Source organism: Magallana gigas, chromosome 6 (genome assembly GCF_963853765.1).
Source record: "Magallana gigas chromosome 6, xbMagGiga1.1, whole genome shotgun sequence".
NCBI classification, from domain to species: Eukaryota; Metazoa; Mollusca; class Bivalvia; order Ostreida; family Ostreidae; genus Magallana; species Magallana gigas.
Window position 1 is genome coordinate 42,776,287 of NC_088858.1, and position 23,851 is coordinate 42,800,137.

The 23,851-nt window shown below is 33.5% G+C and overlaps 1 protein-coding gene across 1 annotated transcript; it reads right to left on the minus strand.

Annotated features, from left to right (window-relative positions):
• Window positions 1-2: 2 nt before the first annotated feature.
• On the minus strand, window positions 3-17,776 carry LOC105327237 (uncharacterized). Its single transcript, XM_011427587.3, has 20 exons — window positions 17,724-17,776; window positions 14,061-14,154; window positions 13,432-13,619; window positions 11,412-11,566; window positions 10,871-11,055; window positions 10,652-10,693; window positions 9,938-10,131; window positions 8,612-8,769; window positions 7,487-7,665; window positions 6,804-6,863; window positions 6,273-6,457; window positions 5,867-6,030; window positions 5,368-5,534; window positions 5,071-5,106; window positions 4,835-4,948; window positions 2,271-2,441; window positions 1,985-2,164; window positions 1,452-1,619; window positions 541-741; window positions 3-418 (listed from the first exon to the last, which is right to left on the minus strand). Exons 1-20 carry the CDS (start codon window positions 17,724-17,726, stop codon window positions 357-359), a joined length of 2,706 nt encoding a protein of 901 aa, XP_011425889.3. The 5' UTR covers window positions 17,727-17,776; the 3' UTR covers window positions 3-356.
• Window positions 17,777-23,851: the final 6,075 nt, after the last annotated feature.

The window sequence follows — 23,851 nt, forward strand, 5'->3', positions numbered from 1 at the left end:
TGTGATGATTATGCACAAATTTATTTCAAATTCCAATCTAATACAAAATACCAATATAAGAATTTCAAAATGATGATACCTGTAAAAAAAATCATAACATGTGAATATAAAAAAATAAATCTCAAAAAATGAATTTTCAAGAAATTGTCAAATCACGAATAAGAAAACAAATACAGAATTCGAATCTTTGTTTGAAAGAGATATATATATATACATATATAAAGCTTAAGACGGCGTATGATAATAAAACAGTTTTCTGATCACTCATATATCTCAAGAGCTTGCTTGGATGGAATGATGGGATTATTCTTGGGTATGGACGAATTGAAAAGCTCGTGATTTAAAGAAAAACAAACTCAAAACACCCGGAAAGCAAGAACAGCAGTCACGAGGGCCGCAACTAACAGGAGAGAACCACCTGAAAGGAGATAAAAATTACAGCATGAGATGAATTTAATCATAATTAATATGAATTAATTATGAATTAAATTGTTTCAATATTTCAGTGCGCGCATTGCTTTCTATCGGATTTGTGTTTACCATAAGACATGGCCCCTCCTTCTCCCTCGGCGGAAGTATCGGGTCTGGTAAGGGCGTTGTTGACATATCCCTGAGACATCTTCAGGACGTTGGAGGAGCACGAGCTCTCGTCGCTGCCATCATCGCAGTCATTGATCCCATTACAGCGGCTACCCATCCTACATGTACCGTCGTCACACAGGTACTCCCCAGTGCTGCAGACTACCAAAAAAAATCATTATCGAGTTACATTCGGTCGAAGGCAGAATGCGTTTTGGTACATATTCTGATCTGATTGAAATTGAAACAGAAAAGTGTTTTAATTACATTGTAAATTTCACATATATGATAAGCAGATGATTTAGACCTATCTTTTTTTCTTATCCAAAATTGGATTTCAATTTACTTGATAATTAATTCTCTCTTCATAGAATTTCATGTAACTCTCCACGCCAATTTACTATACTTTATTTTAGATGTAGATAAATCTTATGATTATTTTACACAAAAAGCAGTTACTTTAAATGCATATATTTACATCTATACCAAGTATTATTTCCTCTATTTCTTATAACGGAAACTTAAAGTTACTTCATAGCTCTATAAAAACAGCCAGATTAAAAATCTCAATGCCCCATTTATCGATTTGTCGAAATCTACAGCGGCTGAAACTGACAAGAAACTGACAGGACTGAAATTGACACGCCCTGTTTATCGATTGGTGGAAACCTAACAAGTAAGAATACACAGATTGCATGGCAAGATGTTAATGCACTCTTTACGTAAAAGATTCTTAACCGCTAAACATTACATACTATTGAACACTTAAGTAACAAAAGAACAATAAATTATATTTTTTTTTAAAAATCCAAATGAACACCCAGGTTATCCATATTTGCAGTGCATTGGTAAAACTCTAAAACAATTTGTACCTGTGCAAGCATGCGTATTACAGGTCCTTTCCTGAGAGGTCTCTCCTGTGCAGTCTTTGCCGCCGTAGTTTGTGGCCGGATTTGTGCAAGTCCTAGATCTCACCTCCTTCCCACCGGAGCAGGACTTTGTACAGGAAGACCACGAGGCCCAGGCTGCCCAATTACCGTCTGGGTAAGCAGAATTAAAAGTTATTTAGGAAGTAAAACATTCTAAAAACGTTGTCTGTTTAAAATCATATATACTATTTAACATACATGCATTTTACTCATCGGTGCGAACCGAAGATAAGCTTTGACAGAAACGTTGGGAAAAGCCTTGGATACACACGATTTATAGAGTCGTGGTCGAATTAAAATCTTTAAAAACCCAGGTAGCAAGGGAACATTCAAGCTTTAAAAAAGTATCAGAAATACTAGTAAAATTTCCAACTGTCTTAGTCTGGAACATCTTTTTCAGCGTCAAACCATTTCGTTAATACAATTAATTTAAAAGACTTGCTGATTAAAAAGAAAAAAATGTAGTGTCTTCTTACCAACAGCACATGGGTACAGGGAACACACAAGAACCTCGGAAGCCGGACCTACACAATTTAAACCTTTTCCGGATTGAGCTGGGTTGTTACACTGACGCGTGCGCACTCGGTCACCATTTCCACATGTCACTGGGCATGCGCTGTAGGAAGTCCATGAACCCCAATTGCCATCAATATCGGCTATATTGTGAGAATAAAAAAACGTGCATCATGCTTAGACTGAAAAACCATCTTGCACACTAGAATTTGGTATATAGGAATTATCTTCTTGTTTTTTAACACTTACGTATGCAAACCATGTCCTGACAAGCTTGGCTAGATGTGGACGATCCCGCACACGTGGAGCCGCTTCCCTGGGGAGAAGGATTGGTGCACGTTCGACTACGTGTATGGGTTCCTGGACCACACGTTACAGAGCATGCGCCCCAACTTCCCCAGTTAGCCCAGCCGCCATTCACTGCAGTCAATTATAGAAAATAAGTGAGAAATACGATTCGTACATAAGTTCACTAATTTAACAAATAAATGACCAAAAAAATGAAATGACCAGAGCGACTCCTTTAAACATTAAAGTCAATAGATAAAAATTAGCTGCATATCTGTAGCTCTTAACTTCAAGGGAAATTCAGGTTGACATGCCAAAGAGCAATGGATCCTCACATATAAAACAACTGCAATTTATGGTGAACAAAAAATGGCACTAGTTTTGGATTGATGTCATACATTTTGTAGAACTAATTGATACCATTTTGCTAAATATGTATCGACTAATGTAATCACTTTCCTTGCCTCAGATTTTCCCTTAAACACGCTCACTCACCTCAGAGAGTAAAGTACGTTAAATTTATATGCAGAATCAAGGGTTGCCATTTTACCACAGGCACTCGTTAAACCCATAGTATAATAATAACACAAGATATATACGTGTAGTTCCGAATTTTATTGAGTACCCTTCTTTCCAGTCTAATTAACCACCACCACCCCCCTTCTCCTTACGAGTGTAAGGAGAAGATGGTGGTTTTTAATCAGACTGCGTCCTTCCATGAATTGCAATCATTTTTGCTTTCAGTCTCGGGCTGAATAAGTGCGCGTCATTTGATATGATACATAATCAAATTAAGCGCACTTGTATTGATTAAATATCCGTATGGGATTTAGGGAAAATAAAACAAAAATCGCAGGTATGTGTGAAAAAAAGCTTGTATTTGTTGAATAAGAGTAGTTGATAAAACTAATCATACTTAGAGTGGTATGTAATACCTCCATGTTGTGACGTATTGTTTATCAAAATAAACAATAAAATGAAGTGTAATTAAGGTCTTCCGTTTCCAACGGAAATACTAACTTTTGATATTCACTGAGCATTTCCGTTTGTCCGTTTCCTGTCAGGAGAAAAAAAACCAATGACTCCACGATATCTCAAAAACGGTGATGACTTGAACAACCAAACTTTGTGGGATGATAGCCCTAAGTATGTATCCGTGTTTACATTATTTTGTTTGAATCATCGTCACTTCCGGTCGTCACCGGAAGCACTTAAAAATATTTTTTCCTTAATTTTTCTTTAGATGGAATGAATACCGGTATATCATAACACGATCTTATATATGTTAAATAAGCAAACATATTCTACTTCCGGTGAGTTATATCAAATATCCTAGGTACCTATCCTTTTTACAAATTTAATACCTGTGAGATTTTAGTCACTGTGAGTGATTGAGACATGAACTTTTATGAATGGTAGACAATTGATTGAAGATGTGTTTAACGGGTTCTATTTTGAAACTTCCGGTACTCACCAGAAGAGTTAGAATAATTCATGTTTTTAACAAGTTTAACCGAGTGTTATATCTAGCATGATAAACAGTGATGTACATTAGACAAATGTATAAAAAAAAAAACCAAGCTTATTTTCATTAATCACTTTCGTTCGTCCGTTTCCGGTCTCGAGACAAAAAACCTAGTTTCGCTAGGATCTCTGATTTGGCAGAGAATATCGATAATTCATCGTATCATATAAAACAAAATCGGACGAAGACCTACTCGTTACTCGTAACGAGATCTAGTTATATAAGAAGTTTCTTTCTACATACTTTCACAAAACAGCGTAGCGCAGTTGGTTAAGGGGTTTACTATGAATTTGTAAGTCAAAAGTTCGAATCCCGCCGAAGGATTTTACATTTTTTACCTCATAAAAAATTTTCCAAAAGCTATTTTTTTTTTGGTTAAATAGTGTAAAACTTGAAAATTCTAAACCGGTGAAAGTATTCTAATTTTAATGCACTGTAATCCACGTTAATATCAACAGGTGTCCCAATATCACCTTTTTCCCAAAAGATTTGGTTTTGATTTCTGCATTCTGTACATAGAAGTTCGGGGTACTTGTATGAAACGACCTTTCCAGTAGTCAAGCATGTCAAATATAATGGTTCTGTAGATAAACTATCGTAGAAGAGAATAGCACTTTCCCATTGCATTTGGTTTGGAAGCGAAAATTATTACAATTCACAGAAGGATAATCCCAGGTACTAGTAATTCGGAGTTGAATACCTTGGCAATGTGTTATTATCATACTATGACATTTTATTACAGAACCAAGCCCCCGTGATTTTTACATGTAAGTAAACCACACTACTTACTTAAGGAGTTGGAAACGTGTTTTTAAACAGTTCAGAGGCAAGTTTGTTGACGAAATATATAGTCATGTGATTGAACAAATATTTGTACAAATTGTTTAAGAAAATAATGTTGATTAGTCCAACACTAGCGCAAGTTTTGTGCGTCAAAATTGCAAGTTTTTTGTATGGGAGAAACTAACAATTGAAACACGTTCAAATTAAGGTCACATACGATCGGTACAGCGCTGTCCGAACCAGTTCCCACTGCATGTGCACGTGTAATCCATTCCTTCCTCATAGCAAGTACCGCCATTACTGCAAGGGTTGGGCATACAGTTGTCCATGACTGCAAAAAAAAGAATTGATCAAGTAACAAGTATATATACCTTCCAGTATCTCATTTTTTTCACAACATTGATGCTACATTTGTACTTTGTTTTTCCCTTTATTTCATATTAACTGACTTACCGACAGAAATAAGGAAGACGTCAGCGATGATGAAACCTGCAAAAGAAATTAGAATTTCATTACTCTTATTTCACATTATTGGTGTAATCAATAAGATCAATCAATCAACCGACTTGTTTGTTTCTCCTCGAACAAATTTCATTTATATATTTCTGACTAATATTAACCAGATATTCACCTGGAGTATTGTAGCTGTATTATGCCCAGGTGACCATTAAGGCCAATGAGCCTCATACATGTAATTTTTTGGTCTTGTATGTTTGTAATTTGCGTTTTAACTTGCGACATATTGCTTACTGTCTTGCAGGTCTCTTCCACTTTTCCCACTGTAAATAAAATATGGACGCGTTGTACGTTGCTCCCATGCGCAAGTGTTGCTTTCGACGACCAGAAACCATCCGGCGTCATTGCTACACCCGCCATAGTTGTTTTGGATGAAAAATCGTCTATTTAATCCCGAATCTCTGAAAACAAAGACCAACTTAATTCATAATCATAAAATATTTATTTGAATATTACTTGGGGTAATAAGTATGCACTGATCTAATGATTTTATGGGGGGTCATATTTTTATGTATCAAAGAACCTTGTTGAGCCAATGTTCTGTATCGAGTTATAACATTAATTTTGTTAACAGAAAAATCAAATGATGTTGCAAATCATTATTAATTGCTCTTTCCATGAATACCAGTTTATTGTGTTTTGTAGAGCTTTATGACATTTGTACTCAGTATTGATAGGAAATATTGTGAATGAATATGTACATGTACTAAATCTTTTTTTTTTAATTATTTACCCGGGGATGCCGCAGTAGGTGACTGCCTTTAATCTGTTCAGGTCATCGTAGGACGTGTAGAGGATTCGGCTACAGTCGAACCAGCTGTTTTTATTGGCTACACCGTGGGCATCAAACACCGTGTATGCAGTCTCTTTCCCATTCTTGTAGAACCCAACTCGAACCTTAAACAAAGGTGGTTTTAGTGTCAATGAATAAATTTTAAGACTATATATCATTAGATAGAACATTTTGAATATATAATACATTGTACATTGTAATATGATGATATGATGCACTTAATATCAAAATGTATACCTGAAAATATGCTCTTGAAATGAGACTAACTGCTTTTCTTAACATAATTATATTGAAAAACAAATATATTAAATTAAACGCGGAAATGTTTACTTTCAACTTAACTTACAGCTGATATGTGGTGGTTTGACCAGTTGTCCACCACGCTAGACTTGTACGTCTTCGTTCCGGCGGCAATGGTTAGAGCATTTGAGTCAAACTCGTTCACCGTATAGGTCCCTGTCCACAAATTGTAGACGCCAGAGGCGGGGGAGATGGACTGTCCATGAGCAACCTTCATAACCATTCTCCAACCTCAAAGAAATAATGATAGACATAATGGCCGGTGGTGTTTAAAAAGGGTTAGGACAGTCAAATGGTAGGGGTGATATGTGTAAAACACGGGTAATCCGGGTCCCTAATACTAGTATCCCTTTATAGCTAGAAAAATTGAATTATTTATTTGGTAAATCTATATGCAACATTCTTGTGTCGATTTATGATTTAATTTGTTAATTTTACTATTTTTTAATCATTGTTTTACAATTAACCATAGGAGAAATACGTAAATATCAATTCATTTTACAGACTTTTTATGATTGTTGTAAATAAATATTTATTCTTTTACAGTTAATATGTGACACTACATTATGCGTTTTACCTTTAATAAAAATGGCCGCTGTTTCTGCAGCAGGAAATTCTCCACTATTCCAAGAGCCACCTGTTGGATTAAAAAGTAAGATATGCCCAAACTACATAAATATGTCAAATAACCCCTCAAGGGGCCTCATTTACATAAATGAATTTAGGTTGTAGAAACTCCTATGATAAACACCCAAAATACATGCTCACAAAATAATCATTGCATGTGGTTATTTCAAAAGAATTGAACAATTGTTACCTGGGAGAAGTAGAAATCTTATGACATTTTTCTTAATCAACAAACATGTCTTCGCGAGCCCTGCATGTGTTTTGTTTACAGTAAATACGCATGCGTATTAGTATAGAAGGCTGAACCCCGTAACACGTTGCGATGTTATTATGTATAGGTTATACGTAATTATTAAAATGAAATAATTAGATTTATTTCATGAAGAACTTTGTAATTTTCTGAAAGTTTATACATTCATGAGTAGTACAAAAATACCAAACCCGATCGGAAAAATTTTTCGAGTCGGTTTTTTGATAAGATGCGGCTTACTGTCTCTTTAAGATTCTTTAAACGGAAGATTTTGGAAATTCCGTTACATGTCTAGCTTTCTAACTCAATTAAAATTGTAATTAAAGTGTTAAACAATAAAATCATTACTAATAAATATAAATAGTAAAGTTACTAATGCATACCACTTTCGCAAAGAGCCCATGTAGACTTTTTACTATACAGAAAGTAAGGTCTCGATTGAACGTTTTTGTCCCAAGAACAAGGCTGGGAGGAGTCCGAGGAGTCCAGAATGGCCATCCAGGCTTTGTCATTTGGACAGCCTCCGTGTTCTTTCCACACACAGAAACGTCTCGTATTGTCACTGAAAAGGGGGCATAATATCATCATTAATATTAACTTGTTAACAGCATTTCAACATTTATACTTTCAATACTGACTGAATCTACTTCAAATGCTGACATCCAGAATCAAGATAGCAAACCGAGTATGGCCTGGTTAACATGCATTTGGCGGTGGTCATTTGATTTATTTGTGTTCGTATTTCTATGTGAAATATCAAGCTAAGGGCCATAGCTTTTATGTTTATACATGCATCACTTCTTTATACGGACTCTAATTCATAGCAGGAGAAAGAAAGTTCTAGCAAAATGCTTTAACGACTGTGTAGAAAAGTTCGAACACTTCTTCCATAGGGAACCACAAGACAACGAAAGGAAACCTTGCGACAAATTGCGCAAAAATGTATGGAACACATTGACCGTGATTCTGTATAAAAATCACAGTCACCGTCTGCAACCACGTGGAGGCCTCACAATAAGGTCAGCATCACCAATCCACTGTCTTCTTTCTGCATGTTAGCTATGCTTACATATTCTACTTTTAAAAGGAGACTAAGTAACTCAATATATGGCCCATCAGACAATTATAATCTTATAGTCATCAACTAGTAAAGACAGATATTGACTGTTGTACATGTACATTGTATATGGTGTATTTTTTCATTAACTCAAAAATAAAAAAAAACTTTGAATAGTTTAAAAGATTTCACGAGTGCTCTTCCTTTTAAGAGGGAGCTGAAATCGCGTGTACTCCTTAAGTTAAACGAATCTTTTTTTGCAAACATCCCTGTTTTCATCTATCTCTTGTTACTTATCTACATCAGTCATTCACGGATTCTGAAAATAACTACAGAAGGATAGGAGGGGGGTTGATAAATTTGTTTGCCGGTAGGGGAGAAGGGATCCGAGACCAATTTTCGGTAATTCATCATTGAGGTATTTAAAAATACAGTCATGACCTGGACTTACCCATCAATGGAAGAGCCCACTTTTGTATAACCAATGATGTCTGTCCATCTGGAGTACAGAATACGGTTGTCGTTATACCATCCGTTTTTGTCCGTGTCACGTCCGTCAAAGATGATGTAAGCGACCTCTTTGCCGCTTGTGAAGAAGGCGTATTTTACCTAAATGAATTAAAGATAATATAGACAAAAAGTAATTCAATTCGAGTAATGTATTTGATCTTCAAGAATAGCATGACCTGACTTTTAACCAACTAATAGGATCGTTAAAAAATGTTCTTTATTTATCAATTGTTTGACTTTTAGTTATGACATAAAGTTTACATGTTCTTTCGATATCTTCCTATACAGATTAACTTAAATTTGTGAACTGTGTCCCTATGAGCTTTAAGAGGTGATGTGATAAATCAAGTACAAACAAATTGACACACGCTAATTCAAAATCATTCTAGCATTAAAATTTAGTTTGCATTTGGTCACGACCTGATGTTGTTCATTCAACTGATCGAAAGCAAAATATCTTGAGGAAATCAGGACGACCCAATTCATTACATAAAACATTTCCAAGTATCTCTAATCTTTAATACTGCAATTTAAAAATAATAATAAAAATGTATGATATGTTCTTTGAAACCAGTTTATTCGGAATATAAGCTCAATCTAAACTGTATCGAGTTGGTCTCACGTCTGCTAACTAAAGTTTGATCCAACAAACTGTTCCATGGGAGAACGTGGAAACCTGCCAGCTTGCAAAGTAGCTGCAAGAGTAGCTCCCGGTCTGAAAAAATCGGTTACCCTAACCCCCAGTCACATAATGAGTAACAAGTCTAGTAACAATTATCCCCCACATTTTTATCAGTAACGTAACATTTACTGCGTGGCAAACCTACAAGTATTTCGACGGTCATGGCTACAGTTTTTCGGAAACGCCTCGGCAATTTTCTCGGTGAATGTCGACTTCCATTCGGACTATAATATACGGAAAAAATAAATTCCCATAAGAGATTCTGCTCTATAACTGATCAGCCAGTACAGATATTGATGTAATCGCTTGGATGACCAAAACTACAGATATATACATGTATCTTCGGTTTCTCGCAATTCTATAGGGTCTAGAAATGGTTCTCAGAGACGTCAAAAAACCATCAAACATGATTTTATTTTACATGTCACTCGCAATCTGATTTAAATCTGATCCTCGATCCACCTCTTGTTTTTCTATTGTCACAACACGTAGTGACAATAGAACAACAAGGAGCGGATCAAGGATCTGATTTTATTCAGAATTTCCTCACTCGACACGTCTTATTCATATAATTAAATACATTACACTCTCAATGAAGAACCCTGGGATACTCTGCCATTTCTCTACGTTGGCGGATTTGTAGACAAGGTTTGGCGAACGGGTGAGGGTCTGAGCGCTAGGGTTGTCACTATTCAGGGTGGCGCTGGACTGCCATAACTGTCTCAGACCGCCCTGGGGTGGCACCACTCCCTGCACTGCCTTAAATACCATGTCCCATGCTAAGTAAGACAAAACAGAACACTATTTCAATGTACATCACAGATGTTGCATTGTTTTGTAGAGTAAATGTTATATATCAATTAAGGACACTCTTTTCATTTAAAATTTGTACAAGTCATATTGAATTAATAAATATATCTTATTTTTCGATACATATCAGAAGGAAAATCTTAAAAGACAACAAATGACTGTAATTACATGAACAGATTCTTGCTTAAATGGGTAAAAATTGCTTGTTAAATTATCATTTTTGATAAAATCATAAGATTTTTTACATGTTAATTGATTTATAATCTTCGCATATTCACTAGATTCTAATTTGTTCTACATGTATTTACTATCAACGGGCATGTTACTCTGATTGCAGATGAGTACTATCGGTGGTTTAGAGATCTTTAATGAAAGTATGAAGAGTGTTGTAAATTTTAATTACAATGTCAATACATCAATATTAATGTTTTAAAATGTTACCATAAGAGTATTTGTGAATAAGATGTTTTTAAATGTTCAAATTCTTACCCAAAACAGAAATAACCAAACAATCTGCAGTCTGTCTGTTTCCTGAAAAAAAGAAAATTTTATTAAATTCTTTCATAATCATGTTTTGCTACAACTACAATGCCAAGTATCTTAGTCTGCTAGAATATCAAATATAATATACAAAGTTCATGCATATTTAATACAACGATGAGTATACACTGTTGGGTGTGGGTCCTAGCTATTCACTCATGTATTTACCGGAAGCCCAGTTAATCTTCGTGGTGTCGCCTGAGTACAGGAAGTAGGATTTGCCGGTGACTTGATCCCATTCGGCACACCCGCTGAGGGCGTTGAAATCCTTCATCATGAACCAGCCATTGTCACTGGTACAGCCTCCGTAGCCATGGTTGATGAAAAAGTTTCTCTTGGTGTCGGTGGGGTAACTTGGTGAAGAGAAGAAGAGAAAGATTCGTAAACATATAAACGGAAGAAAAAAAAACACGACGTAAAATCGTTGCGCTAGTTCTACTATATGATATTAACTTTGATTTTCTGTATTTAAAAATTTTGCATAGTCGAAAGTTATATGTGAATTTGAAGATTGAAAATATGAATTACATTTCTTATTACATGTATAGTACATTTGAACTTATCGTTTCTCTTTAGATATCTACAGTGTACTTCTTTTCTTTTAAATTGCGGCAAATTGAATCGGTTTTTAGAACATTTACTATTTTCCACACATATGAGTAATTCCAGAACTACAAGTGAAAATTAAAACTACTGACTAATGACTTACTCCATCACACAATAGTTCTTGGACAGACTGATGATGTCCGTGTACGAGGAGTCGATGATGTTGCTACAGTCAAACCACTCATCCTTCCCTTTGCCCATGTTGTTAAACGTAATGAAGGCCACCTCTTTGTTGTTTTTGTAAGCTGACAGTCGAACCTAATTAAAAGGATTTAAAAACGGTCTGTAAAGTCTGCAATCTACAAAGATTATCTAAATGTACAGTTAAACCCGCAAAGTTTTGTTTAATAACTACATGTATATGTATATGAAAGCAAACATGCAAACGCAGAATATTAATGTTTGCTAAAACAACTGAACCAAAGCCGGAGATTGAATATTTATTTTGTAAGCATATAACACATTATGTATCCCGATATATAGAGTTAGATTTTTTTGTTTTTGATACAAACAGAAAAAGATAGTGTTATGAAAGTGTTCATTCATGATCAAGAGCGAGTCCATCGTAGCTATATATACAGTTATAACGAGTAGCGGAATAGCTACATTGCATCCCATCCTCTTACCAAGTCTAGATTAGTCTTTTCATTGTATACACTGTAGTGTTCCCGACATTCACGTCCCCTTTGATTTTATCCAATCAACATTTATTGCAATTAATATAATCCCAACCCCAACCCTCCTCCGGTCCGGCATTTTGTTTATGATTAATAGTAATAATTAAATAATTTAGCTATTTGTAAAATTTTCATTGGTGCATGCGTTCCCTGTCATCTTAAACTATAGCTGCACTGTTGAAATATTTAAACTAAGTGTTTCCTAATTAAGCTGTACCAGAAAAGCGCACTATAATACACGGGAAGATTTAATTAAACAGGTTAAATCGGGATTACCTTAATCCTCACTGACTTGGCAAATCGTCTGCACGCTTTCAATAAACGTTTTACATCGTGTCATTACATAAACAAAATTTGGGTCGATTTTATTTTCACGTTAATTATATTTTTTATTTGGTTTCAGTGTTGGATCTTCATACCATTCAGTACAAACGTAACAGTAGCGTGAAAAAATAATAAACATGTATTTTTATGTCGAGGCTTAAGATATTTGATAATTTTATTCTTTTATTTTAAAAGCATAGCATTTTTATCGTGAAAAACTTTATATTTTTTATGTTTAATGTTCACGTAAGGTTGTAATTCTTGTACATGTACTTATATTTACATACAATATATATTATATATATTTGATAATATAAACCCTTGTTTTAATATAATCTTCACGGTTGTTTGTGTCTTGGTCTACTTATATAAAAGAGCATGGTATACATATGAGCTTTGTCTGTGCCCCGATTCCAATCGATTTGAAGCAGTAAAAGTTCCGGTTACTTTTAAACTATAAACCCTTAACAAAATACTCATTTGTACGTATCAATGCCGAAACACCGTCGGAAACCCACGTTGATATTATTAACTAATTGAACTTTATCGTTTTCATGAATATTCATCACTTTCATTTCGCCAGTGAGAATCCTTATGATTATGACAAAACTGTTTTTTATATTTAAAAAAAAAAGTGTTGTTCGTGTTTGAGAACTTGCGATTCTTTTCAAATTATGTTGTGATATGTATACATACATATATACATATTATTTGTGATTTATAAAGTTGATATCTCGTTATTCTTATGCAAATTCTGTTGGGTTTTTTGTCTTTTTTTTTTTATGTTTATTTCACTCTTGATCCAATTAATTGACATTTTTAAATCTTAATAACAAAATGGATATACTAAGTATCGAATATAAGAATGTAAAATGTAACACTTTAATTTGCTTCTGTAAATATTTTGTTTGGGTACGATATACTGTATACAGTGAAATATTTGCCCCCGTTTTATTTTTGCCATTTTCACCCTCATTGTCAACGGGCGAATTTACAAGTATTTAAAATCTGTCTATAACTGTGCCTGGGCGAATTCAAGACGGGGGAACCGTCTGCAAGCGGAACACGGGGCGAAAATAACCCTGTTTTCAGTTTGTTCTCCCCTGTTTTCTAGTTTCTTACCGCTGAAAAACTTCTGGTTGCCCAGTCGTCAAGCAGTTTAGATTTGTAGATCAGAGAAGAGGTGCTGAAATCTGTCATGGCCGCCACATTGTCACCGTTCACGTGACCAGAGGCCTTCCATAGAGCGATGATGCTGCTGTATCCGCTAGGTTTGGCATTGTAGGGGATTTTGAAAACTATGTTCCATGCTGAGCAAATTTAAAGTATTAAAAAGGTTTAAAAGAAATTGTTTCAAACAAACATACATGTATATCTTCCTGCAAATCCAAAAATGACTAAAATCAAAACTTTTTTCTTTAAATTAAACGTGATAAATTATGGGAGACATTCTCTCTCTCTCTCTCTCTCTCTCTCTCTCTCTCTCTCTCTCTCTCTCTCTCTATCTCTCTCTCTCTCTCTCTCTCTCTCTCATTTTAATCTCGATAAACTTAAGATAATGGTACTTGATAAAGAGGATTTTTTAAAAATGCTTTAGATATGAATCGATTGAGTTATTTGAAATTTTGTATGTCAAGATTACCACAATAAGAAAATGCGACTATTTCTGAAGCAATGATACCTTGTATTTCTAAGAAAATGCAATAAGAATGTTAACTTGATACTGAGAATAAAGTATATAGAGATCTTACGTCCGCGGTGGTTCGTGAACAGCTGTCCCTTTGTTATGACCACACACAGTGTCACTACAAGAAGGACCCTGAAGCCACCAGGGCAGGATGGAGCCTGGAGAGGAAAATTAAAAAAATATTTCAACAATTTTTTTTCTTACCTGTACTGGACAATTACATACTAGGTAAAAATAATTAATTTTCATGTAAAATGTTTTTGTAGCGTACAATGTAGATGAATTGTTTTAAATAATTTCAGCAAAATATCTGTTAATTTCTATTATAGAAACTTATGTGAACAAGAGATATTTGTGAAACGTTTATGCCCCCCTCCTTTTGACATATGTATTATAGGATGCAAAAGCCTTTATTATGGGCAGTACGTATGTACATGGAAATAAAATTAACCTTTTGAACATAAAATCAACTTAATATCTGAGAGGCATCAACTTATCAAGTATTACGTGTCTAAACTTAAAAATTTTAAAATTATAGGTTGCACAAATCGTTTTTCACGATACATCTAATTAATTTGTTTAACCTATGCAATAATGATGAAAAAAAAGCAAAATAAAAAATGAAATCTTTGTAAGTCAAAGGACTATAAAAATTGTTATAAAAATTGCTCGATCGTACCCAAAACCAAACTTGACCTAGATTTTCTTATGATTAGTCTGTATACCAAATTTCATTTCAGTATGTGCAACCTCTGCGAAGAAAATCAATAATAATTGCAAATTGGAATTTCTCTAAGTCCAAGGTGCCACAACTCTGTCAAACATTGCTCCATTGTATCCAAAACAGAACCTGACCTACATGTAAATACTGTAAACCAAAATTCATTTCAGTATGTCATTGTGCAACCTCTGCGAAGTAAATGAACGGAAACTGACCGACCGACTGAAACACAAACAGACAGCAGCAAAGCGATATGCCCTCCTGTCTTCGAAGGGAGCATAACATACATGTAATTGTTTCCAATGTTAAACGTTTTTTATAGATGAAATTAAAGCATCATATTTAGCAGAATACCTTATCATATCTGTAATGGAGAATTACATACGAATTTGTGAATATATTTAATTCTTATAAATGTTTAATATGGAGGAAATTAAAACATGATTTCATCAACAAAATTTCTATTCATTTCTGTAAAAGAGAATTATAATACGTACATGTATATGGAGAATTATACGTACATGTATATGAATGATTTGTTTCAATGTAAACTGTGGCTTCATGCAATCTAGTTAAAAATCGATCTTTCACGCTCCCGTATTTGATATGTCGCTGTGAGGATCTAACAAGATTTAATTAACAAGATCCTCACACCGACATATCAAATGCGGGATCGTGTAGGATCTAATTTCAATTCAATTGTAGTTTCATGTACATGTAGATGAAAATTTTAGCAGAATAGCTGAGTATTTCTGTAATGAAGACATAACTATGTGAATGATTATTTTTAATGTTAATGAATCATATCATAATGTAGATTATTTGCATTCACCAAGTATGATTCCCTTTATTTTTTACGGTAATTGATTGTAGTTCATAACACTCTAGAAACTGACAGGACTAAATTGTTATTGATTGGTCGAAACCTTCATCGACCACAGAAAAATCACGGACTGCACTGTGGCAATGCACTTTAAAAAAAATTAAGCACTTTGAGAAAGATTTCAAAGTGCGTTAAATTTGGGACCAAATCAACGCACTTTAATTTTTTTTTTGAAGTGCGTTAAATTTTGGACCAAATAAACGCACTTAGAAAATATTTTTTCAAAGTGCGTTATGAGGGTACATCAACTTTTTTTCTTATCGAGACACTTAACGCTCTTTAAAAAAATATGTATAATTCACAAAATTCTGGAATTGAATTTCTAAACTGTTGATAGTATGAAGATTTTTTAACGCTAATGAATCTAATTTTCCGTCTTCGAAAACGGGGGGGGGGGGGGGGGGGGGGGGTGATTAACCAAAGACAGAGGTCAATAACCAGTACATCATTAATTGATTACAGGAAGAGGGTCCCCTACCCCTCATCTTTCCTTCAAAATCATATGATATTAAGCAACTTGGAATAAACGTATAAGAACGGAAAAAGAAGTACGCTTTGTTGTAAATAAGTACAGTGATATTAAAAAATACGAGCTGGCCGAACAAAAATTTTACCTATGGTATATTTAAGAATCGTCTCAACCAAAACTCAACAAAACCCTTTTTCAAATTCAAATCAAATGATTCACTTCATTATAAAAAATAAATTACATTGACAAACTAACGTATCTTTTTTTCACATCATATTTGTTTAAAAAACACTGCATAAGCTAATGAGAAAAGAAAAAAAAATCTAATCAAGAAACTGTTTATCAAGTTAGCTGAGAATGAATTTGGTTCTTTTTTAAATATATCCGGGATCCCATTGAGCTAAACAAAATTAAAACAATTATTTATTGTGTATAAAAATATCAATTATTTCGACCAAACATTGAACAATTTTTATTCAAAGTGCGTTAATATCAACGATATTTTTTTTTCAAAGAGTGTAATTTTTCAAAGCGCGTTGTGACACTGAACGAAAGAATCATGATGATGTTAGACTCCAATCCCAATTTAAGACGACTTGGCTATTTCTTTTATTTTACGTACTGATGAACATTAACATAATCTATTTAATTTTTACTTATTCTTTACGGTCAGTTCATTAATTTGTTAAAAGTAAGATGTACATGTAAATAAAAATAATGAAATGCTTTCTTTGGTGATTCATGTGGGTTATGAAAGTAGTGATCATTGCAGATTTTTTTTTTTTTTACATAACTCGCTTATGTCGCCTTCTTTATACTATCCCGTATGAATCACTAAAGAAAGCATTTTATTGTTTGATTAAATCAAAACACCATTTCAGCAAAATATCTTATCATTGATGTAATGGAGACTTATATGAAGACCTATTTTCTTTGTTAAATGTTTTACGTCCAATACAAAAAATATTCAGCAAAATGTTGAATTATGTGAATAATTATTTTAATCAATCATGTACATGTAAATTGTTTTGGTCGATAAGGTTATACACTATGATAAGATATTGATACTAAAAAGCAATATAAAAAGATTCTTTATTTTTTTATTTTTTTTTGGGGGGGGGGGGTTCGAGCAGAAATTGATTGCTAGGTGAGTTTGAAATAATAGCCAGTAGATTATCAAAATAAATAATTGTAAATCTATGTAAACATATTACAATTTGTATAGGTTTTCTCGCTTCTAGCTCATACTCCGATTTTGAATTTTGTCAATTTTGTGGGTGAAAATTCAAAGTACTTTGCTATGAAAATAAATAAATTCTATTGTATGATGCAACGCTAAATAAACAAAGTGTTTCGATTTATATGTAAATAGTATTGATTTGATTTGATTTTTGTTCATTTTTCCAACTCGTTCCTTTTTTGGCCAGAGACAGCAAAAAATAAGATTAGATAAAATTCGTAAATTAACAAGGCCAAAAAGTTGAAAGAAGAGAAAATCAAGTTTGTATGTGACTAAGAAATATGTTACATGAAAACTGAATGAAAAAAAAAACAAAAAAGAGAGAAAAAAATCTAACCAAAAAAGAAAAAAATAAACATGAAATATTACAGATTTCAGAGTTCATAAAAAATATACATTAAATAAAACTCTTACCATTTCAAAATGACCTGATCGTGTTACAGTCTGATATGGAATTGATATTTGAAATCGGGTCAGGAGAACAATGTACAAATTAAATAAAACGGATTAATACAAAAACGGGCCGATATTTACCCTAATCTTTAATCTATTTCGGTTTAAACACTTACTCGTAAAGATTTAACACACTGAAATCTTTCATAATATTCATTCTGTGCCAAACAAGAAAATAATGTCTTAAATTCTATTTATTAAAATGATTAAATTTTAAGCGCATTAAAGATTCTGCTAAATAAAGTATGTACAAGTTTATTGGCATTTTGAAGTGCTATCGCACCATGAAAACTAGGTGTAACTCGGTAAAACTGGACGAGGCAATGACATGGTGCATTTTAATGGGTAAAGAAATGCCATAAAAGATTAAAATATGAAAATCATAATCTTGTTGATGTTATAAATCATCAACGGAATGAAATAAAGACGTTTATCTACAGTAAATACTAGTTCTTATAAAGTTTCGGACGTGATTTTAAGTTTCTTGATCATTAGATCTCCGTTGGCTATTCTGAATTTTGGAATTTTCAAGCTGTTGAATAAAAAGGACTTTAACAATACCTTGTTTTGAAATCAGTAACAACGATAAAAGAAGGAGTGTCTTATTGTAAATTCTGAATTGAATATATAGTTGAGTGGAAATACAAAATTTACAACATGACTTCATGTACGACCACTTTTAAATTTACAGCATAGCAATATAACCGAACATGACTAGATGATCCCACCCCCTTAACTACGTTGTACTGAATTTTTAAATGTAATTAAGTTGATTTTTTAAACATAAAACGACAACGCTAAAGATTTCTTGACCCAAATGCGTTAATGTCATCATAATAGTTGGAGTCCTTCCAGATGATCAAGTTTGTCAGCTGGATATCAGAACTAAAGAGGAGGCTACATGTACAAACAAAGCGCTTTATATATATATATATATATATATATATATATATATATATATATATATATATATATATATATATATATATATATATATATATATATATATATATATACAAGTGTTTCAAAAATGATGTTAATTAACTTAAAACTAGCTGCTTTGATAAAAGAATACCCAGGCATACAATCGGTTTTTAGAACGCAGTTCGCAGTTCGCAATTCAAATTTAGAATTCATATTTGGGGCCCGATTGCAATTGAATAGTGAACTGCGTTCTATCTAGAACGCAGTTCGCAATTCAAAATTTAGAATTCATATTTGGGGCCCGAAATTTTCAGGGGCATCTACTAGTGGTATTTCACTACCACTGTAAACATATGGTGATGCAGCTATCTCTAGTTTTTAAGAATCGGGCTTATATGCAATTGAATAGTGAAATGCGTTCTATCTAGAACGCAGTTCGCAATTCAAAATTTAGAATTCATATTTGGGGCCCGAAATTTTCAGGGGCATCTACTAGTGGTATTTCACTACCATTGTGAACATATGGTGATGCAGCTATCTATAGTTTTTAAGAATCGGGCTTACATGCAATTGAATAGTGAACTACGTTCTATCTAGCAATTCGCAATTCAAAATTTAGAATTCTAGATAGAACGCAGTTCACTATTCAACTGCATATAAGGCAATCGGGCCCCAAATATGAATTCTAAATTTTGAATTGCGAACTGCGTCTAGAACTATCTAGAACGCAGTCCACTATTCAATTTCAAACTGCGAACTGCGTTCTAAAAACCAATTGCCGGTTAGGCAACGGCATAACCATGATAATGATTATGGATTTCATATACCTTCTTTTTCTTTTCTTTTTTTATTAAGGATGACTTTTGTATATATACTATAAATACTTAGTACATAATAAAAAGTTGTAATAAGTTTGTCATTAAAATACCAGAGTAAAACAGTTTCAGGTCGGCAAGTATCAAGGTACATATAAACAGGCAGACATATAAGCCATTTTAAAATAAGATCTTTGATCTGCTCCTAACAGATCGCTACACAAAGATCTAACGAACCACATCTCAAAGGTAAAATCCGGTGACCTTTAATTCATTCTAATTTTAATTAGATTAACAAATGGTTAATAGTCATGTTAGTTAATAACATACATGTTCCCGTGTAATTAATAGATACAATATATACAACATTAATGAATTACAAATAAAACTTTAGGGCTAGTTTCCGAGAGTCTAAAAGGTATGTAAACTGAATAGTGAGCGCACTAGGTCACTTAGAATGATGCCGATGACTTACATAACTTGGTACATTGTGTATCTGTGTATACTCTGTCAGCGATCGCATTGCTTCATTAACATTAATAATGAATGATAGACACATGTAATACCTAACCAGTCTGTAGTTCAATAAAGTGCAGTGTAATCTTGATACAGTGATATTCAATATTCTGCAATTTGATATAGAATAGCTTGTAGATCTGTTAACTGTTTTAAAAAATGGTTCTAAATTTTTTGAGAAATTTGAAATTCTTCAAGTTTTAAAAATGTGTTTATACTTAATGCACTGTATTCAACTGGTCGGTTTTCTCCAGGTAAGTTAAGATGAAGGGTGGAGCTTAATGATAAATATAAATATTGTTTGGTCATTAACCCCTTTTGTTTTACCCTCGGGACAATAGATATACATACATGTAGATCAGGGACGTGTGTATATACGTTCCGGAATATATTCCCTACCTATCTCTGTATCGACAACTTCAAAACCAGCTGTGTATATGTAAGTTACTGTATACAATAATTGTGTAGACATGCACTCATGAAATATATTGAATACGTATAATCATATGAATTGCTTTTGTATATAAAAACACACAGTGATTATGTAATGATAATACATACATACTTATCAACTCCCATTTGCCAATTTGCAATGTTCTCAGAATGCTTTTGTTTAATACTGTTAGTATATTATGCACTGACCATTTTTAAACATGCAGCAATAATTACGAGTTATCGTCCTTTGATACTGTGGCATAAGTTGATCTTGGGGTGGGGGGGGGGGGGTGTCGCTCTGAGATTGAAAAATTTCAGCAAAATATCAAGATTATAAAGAATAAAGAAAGATACAGGGTACATGTAATTGTAGACAATATGACATCATAAACTAGTATCTATAATTCACTGCCAAATGGTCCGCCATTAGTAAAAGAATAGGTACTATACATATTCGCGCATGAACTTGGTCCAGTTTCTTTGTAGTCTGTCGAATATCAACCAACTACATGTGTACTGATGTTGGGAGTATTTACGATACCATTGTGCTGCATGTCCTTACTCTGAACACCTGAAATCGACCTGTCCAAATTACTGCAGAAACGCGGTTTTTCAATTAATCAAATTATAAAATAAACATCTTTCCTTCTGGCGGAGATGGACCGGTGTACTAGAATTTAAGTATTATAGTCGGCCTGAATCAATGTTGCACTACTCCTGCAGAACTTTCCCGAGAGGAGATGCGCAACGTGTTGGCCTGAGTCGCGATCCCGAACACGGCATCGTAGTGCACGGCGCTGCAAGCAGAGAATTACCGGCGCCAATCAATACAAGAACCCGACCAACGCTCCATATAGATCAATGTAATTTACGGTTATGCAACTGTTGCATGCATGTTCGAGAGGTTTGAGTTTGGTAAAATTTGACCCTTCCCCCGTGTTTATGAAATCCGAACAACCAAAGAGAAACATATTTAAGTATCCCGAAATGTTTTGGTTTATTTTCATTGAAATAAAAAGTTTTACATATCAGGATCCTTCGCAATAGAGCTAGTGTTATTATGATAATACTAGTCCGTTTTCGTTAATTATGAAAAGAACGCAGACTAATTAAGGAGTTATGGCATACATGTATATAGCGCATTAGATAAGCGTGGAGCAAGGAGCAAACAGGTAAAAATGTACATGTATACATGCGTACCAAACCGCAGAGCCAGACTAGTACAGGGGCATTAGACATATTGGAGCAACACTAACAGTTCATCAGTAGTTATATATTGATGACAAGTATCAATAAAATGAAAGTGTAAAACTACCAGTCATAGAATGAACGTACAAATACATTGTACACACAACAGCTCTTTTGTCTTTAACATTGCATTTGTTATAGACTAAATTCTGACTGAGGTAAGTAATAAAAGTACTATTTCTTTCCTTCAATTTGAAAAGGTCTAATTGTTGAAGGACAAGTGGTCTTAAAAAATAAAGAGATGTGCATTATCAGTGTAATTTCTTCACATTCTAAAATGTAAACATACTAGTAATTCATTATGCATATGTCAAAATGTTATATTTTGGATGTTTTTCCCTATTTTAGATAAGCTTTTTGAATCTTTTTTTCCCCATCATACACACATTTAATTTGCACCCCTTATATTTTCTCTTATCTTAGAGGGATTAGTATAAGCCTTTTGGCTTCTTTCCCAATTTTATTGTTCTCAATGTAAAGTATATGTACATGCTTTTGTAAAAATATCAATAACTATTGTTTAAACTAAACATAGGACAGGAATAAACTTTGTCTGATTTGTTTTATTAAGTTACAAATTTATATCTTAAATGTATTCTATGTTTAATATTTTTTTTCATTGTTCAAATTTAAAATCCTTGTTCATTGTGGCGAGTCCCGATATATGCGTGGGACACACTTACTAGTACATATTGAAAGGAGAAATTAGATAAAGATCATATATTTGAGATTAAGGACATACGGTTTGATCTACATGTATCATTCTCAATCAAATGACCATAGTTAATTGGATTTTGAAGCTTGCAATGATGTAACATATTTAAAATATGCAGTGATACACCTAATGTTTTTGACAGCTCCGAACACTGAACACTAGAGGTATTGAGTAGAAATTATTATATAATTGTCAATGGCTTTAAACACCATTGCTTCTCTCTGTAATACTTATCTTTGTGAAATCGCCCGCGTTTAGAACAAGAGAGGGAAAAAATCCATATACTTAACTTTCTCAGAACAACAGCTTGTAAGGTTGATAAATGTTCAATACATTAGTGTTTAATCGATTGCAGAAGTGGGGAGACTGATAGAGAATAAATTAGGGGAATACCTGCACCAGCTGCCTGATAGCAAGAAATTAAATATTTGTCAAAATGTTCGATATTTAATGACAATATGATGCTTACGTGTAGCGAGTATACAACCGGATACCTAAGCGAGAAGTCTAATGGAATTTGGTGTGAACACTTGATAGTACGAGTTGTTAAAAGAAAAGGTGGAAAAATGAAATACATAAATAAATGAGGTTAATATTGATCTTGTTATTATTACAGTTACAATGCAGTGCAATTTATCATGTATACTAATGACAAAGGTCAAATGTTAACTTCTTTGGTATGTTAAAAGGTAAATCGAACAAACTACTACACTGAACATGCGCCATCTTTAAGAATTTAAAAGATATATATTTTTCAAATTGTCGTTTTTGATTTTTTTACCGCTAAAGAAAATTAGGAAGAAATTTACTATGTATGTTACAATTAAATAAATCTTCCACCGTCAAAAAACATGTGTATAGTACTGTTCTGTGAAAATTTTCCAATTCATAAGTTTTGTGAACCTGTAACCTCTGTTGGTTGTAATCTTTAATCAACCATTTAGGTTCCATTGCTCGAAGTATCTTGCATAAGTATTACGTAGATGTACAAATAACTGGTCTACTGCAACAGTTGTGAATTCTCTACGGATGGTAGTATATATCTGTTCATCCTAAATCAATACCATACATACACGTATACATTTAGTAATACTTACATGTAACCCGCCATCAAACCTTTGCTCCTGTAACAATTACACATTGTTGTGTAAAGTTATTGGGTAAAGTTAGCGTTCACTGGGTTAATGTAAGCTTCATAATGATAAGAACTGAAATAGCAGGTGTACAATGTACATGTACATGTATGTCTTGTGGGTTAATGGAGGCTCGCTGATCAACAAACTTCCCCTCAGATCTGTCCAAACATATGTTTTTGACCATACTCGATTATTTAGCAAAGAAATAAAATCCAAATGTTTTCACTTTATTATTTTAATAAATATAAATATAAATATTTTCCTATATCTTTATATACAGAGCTTTTCGTCTCAAAGAGA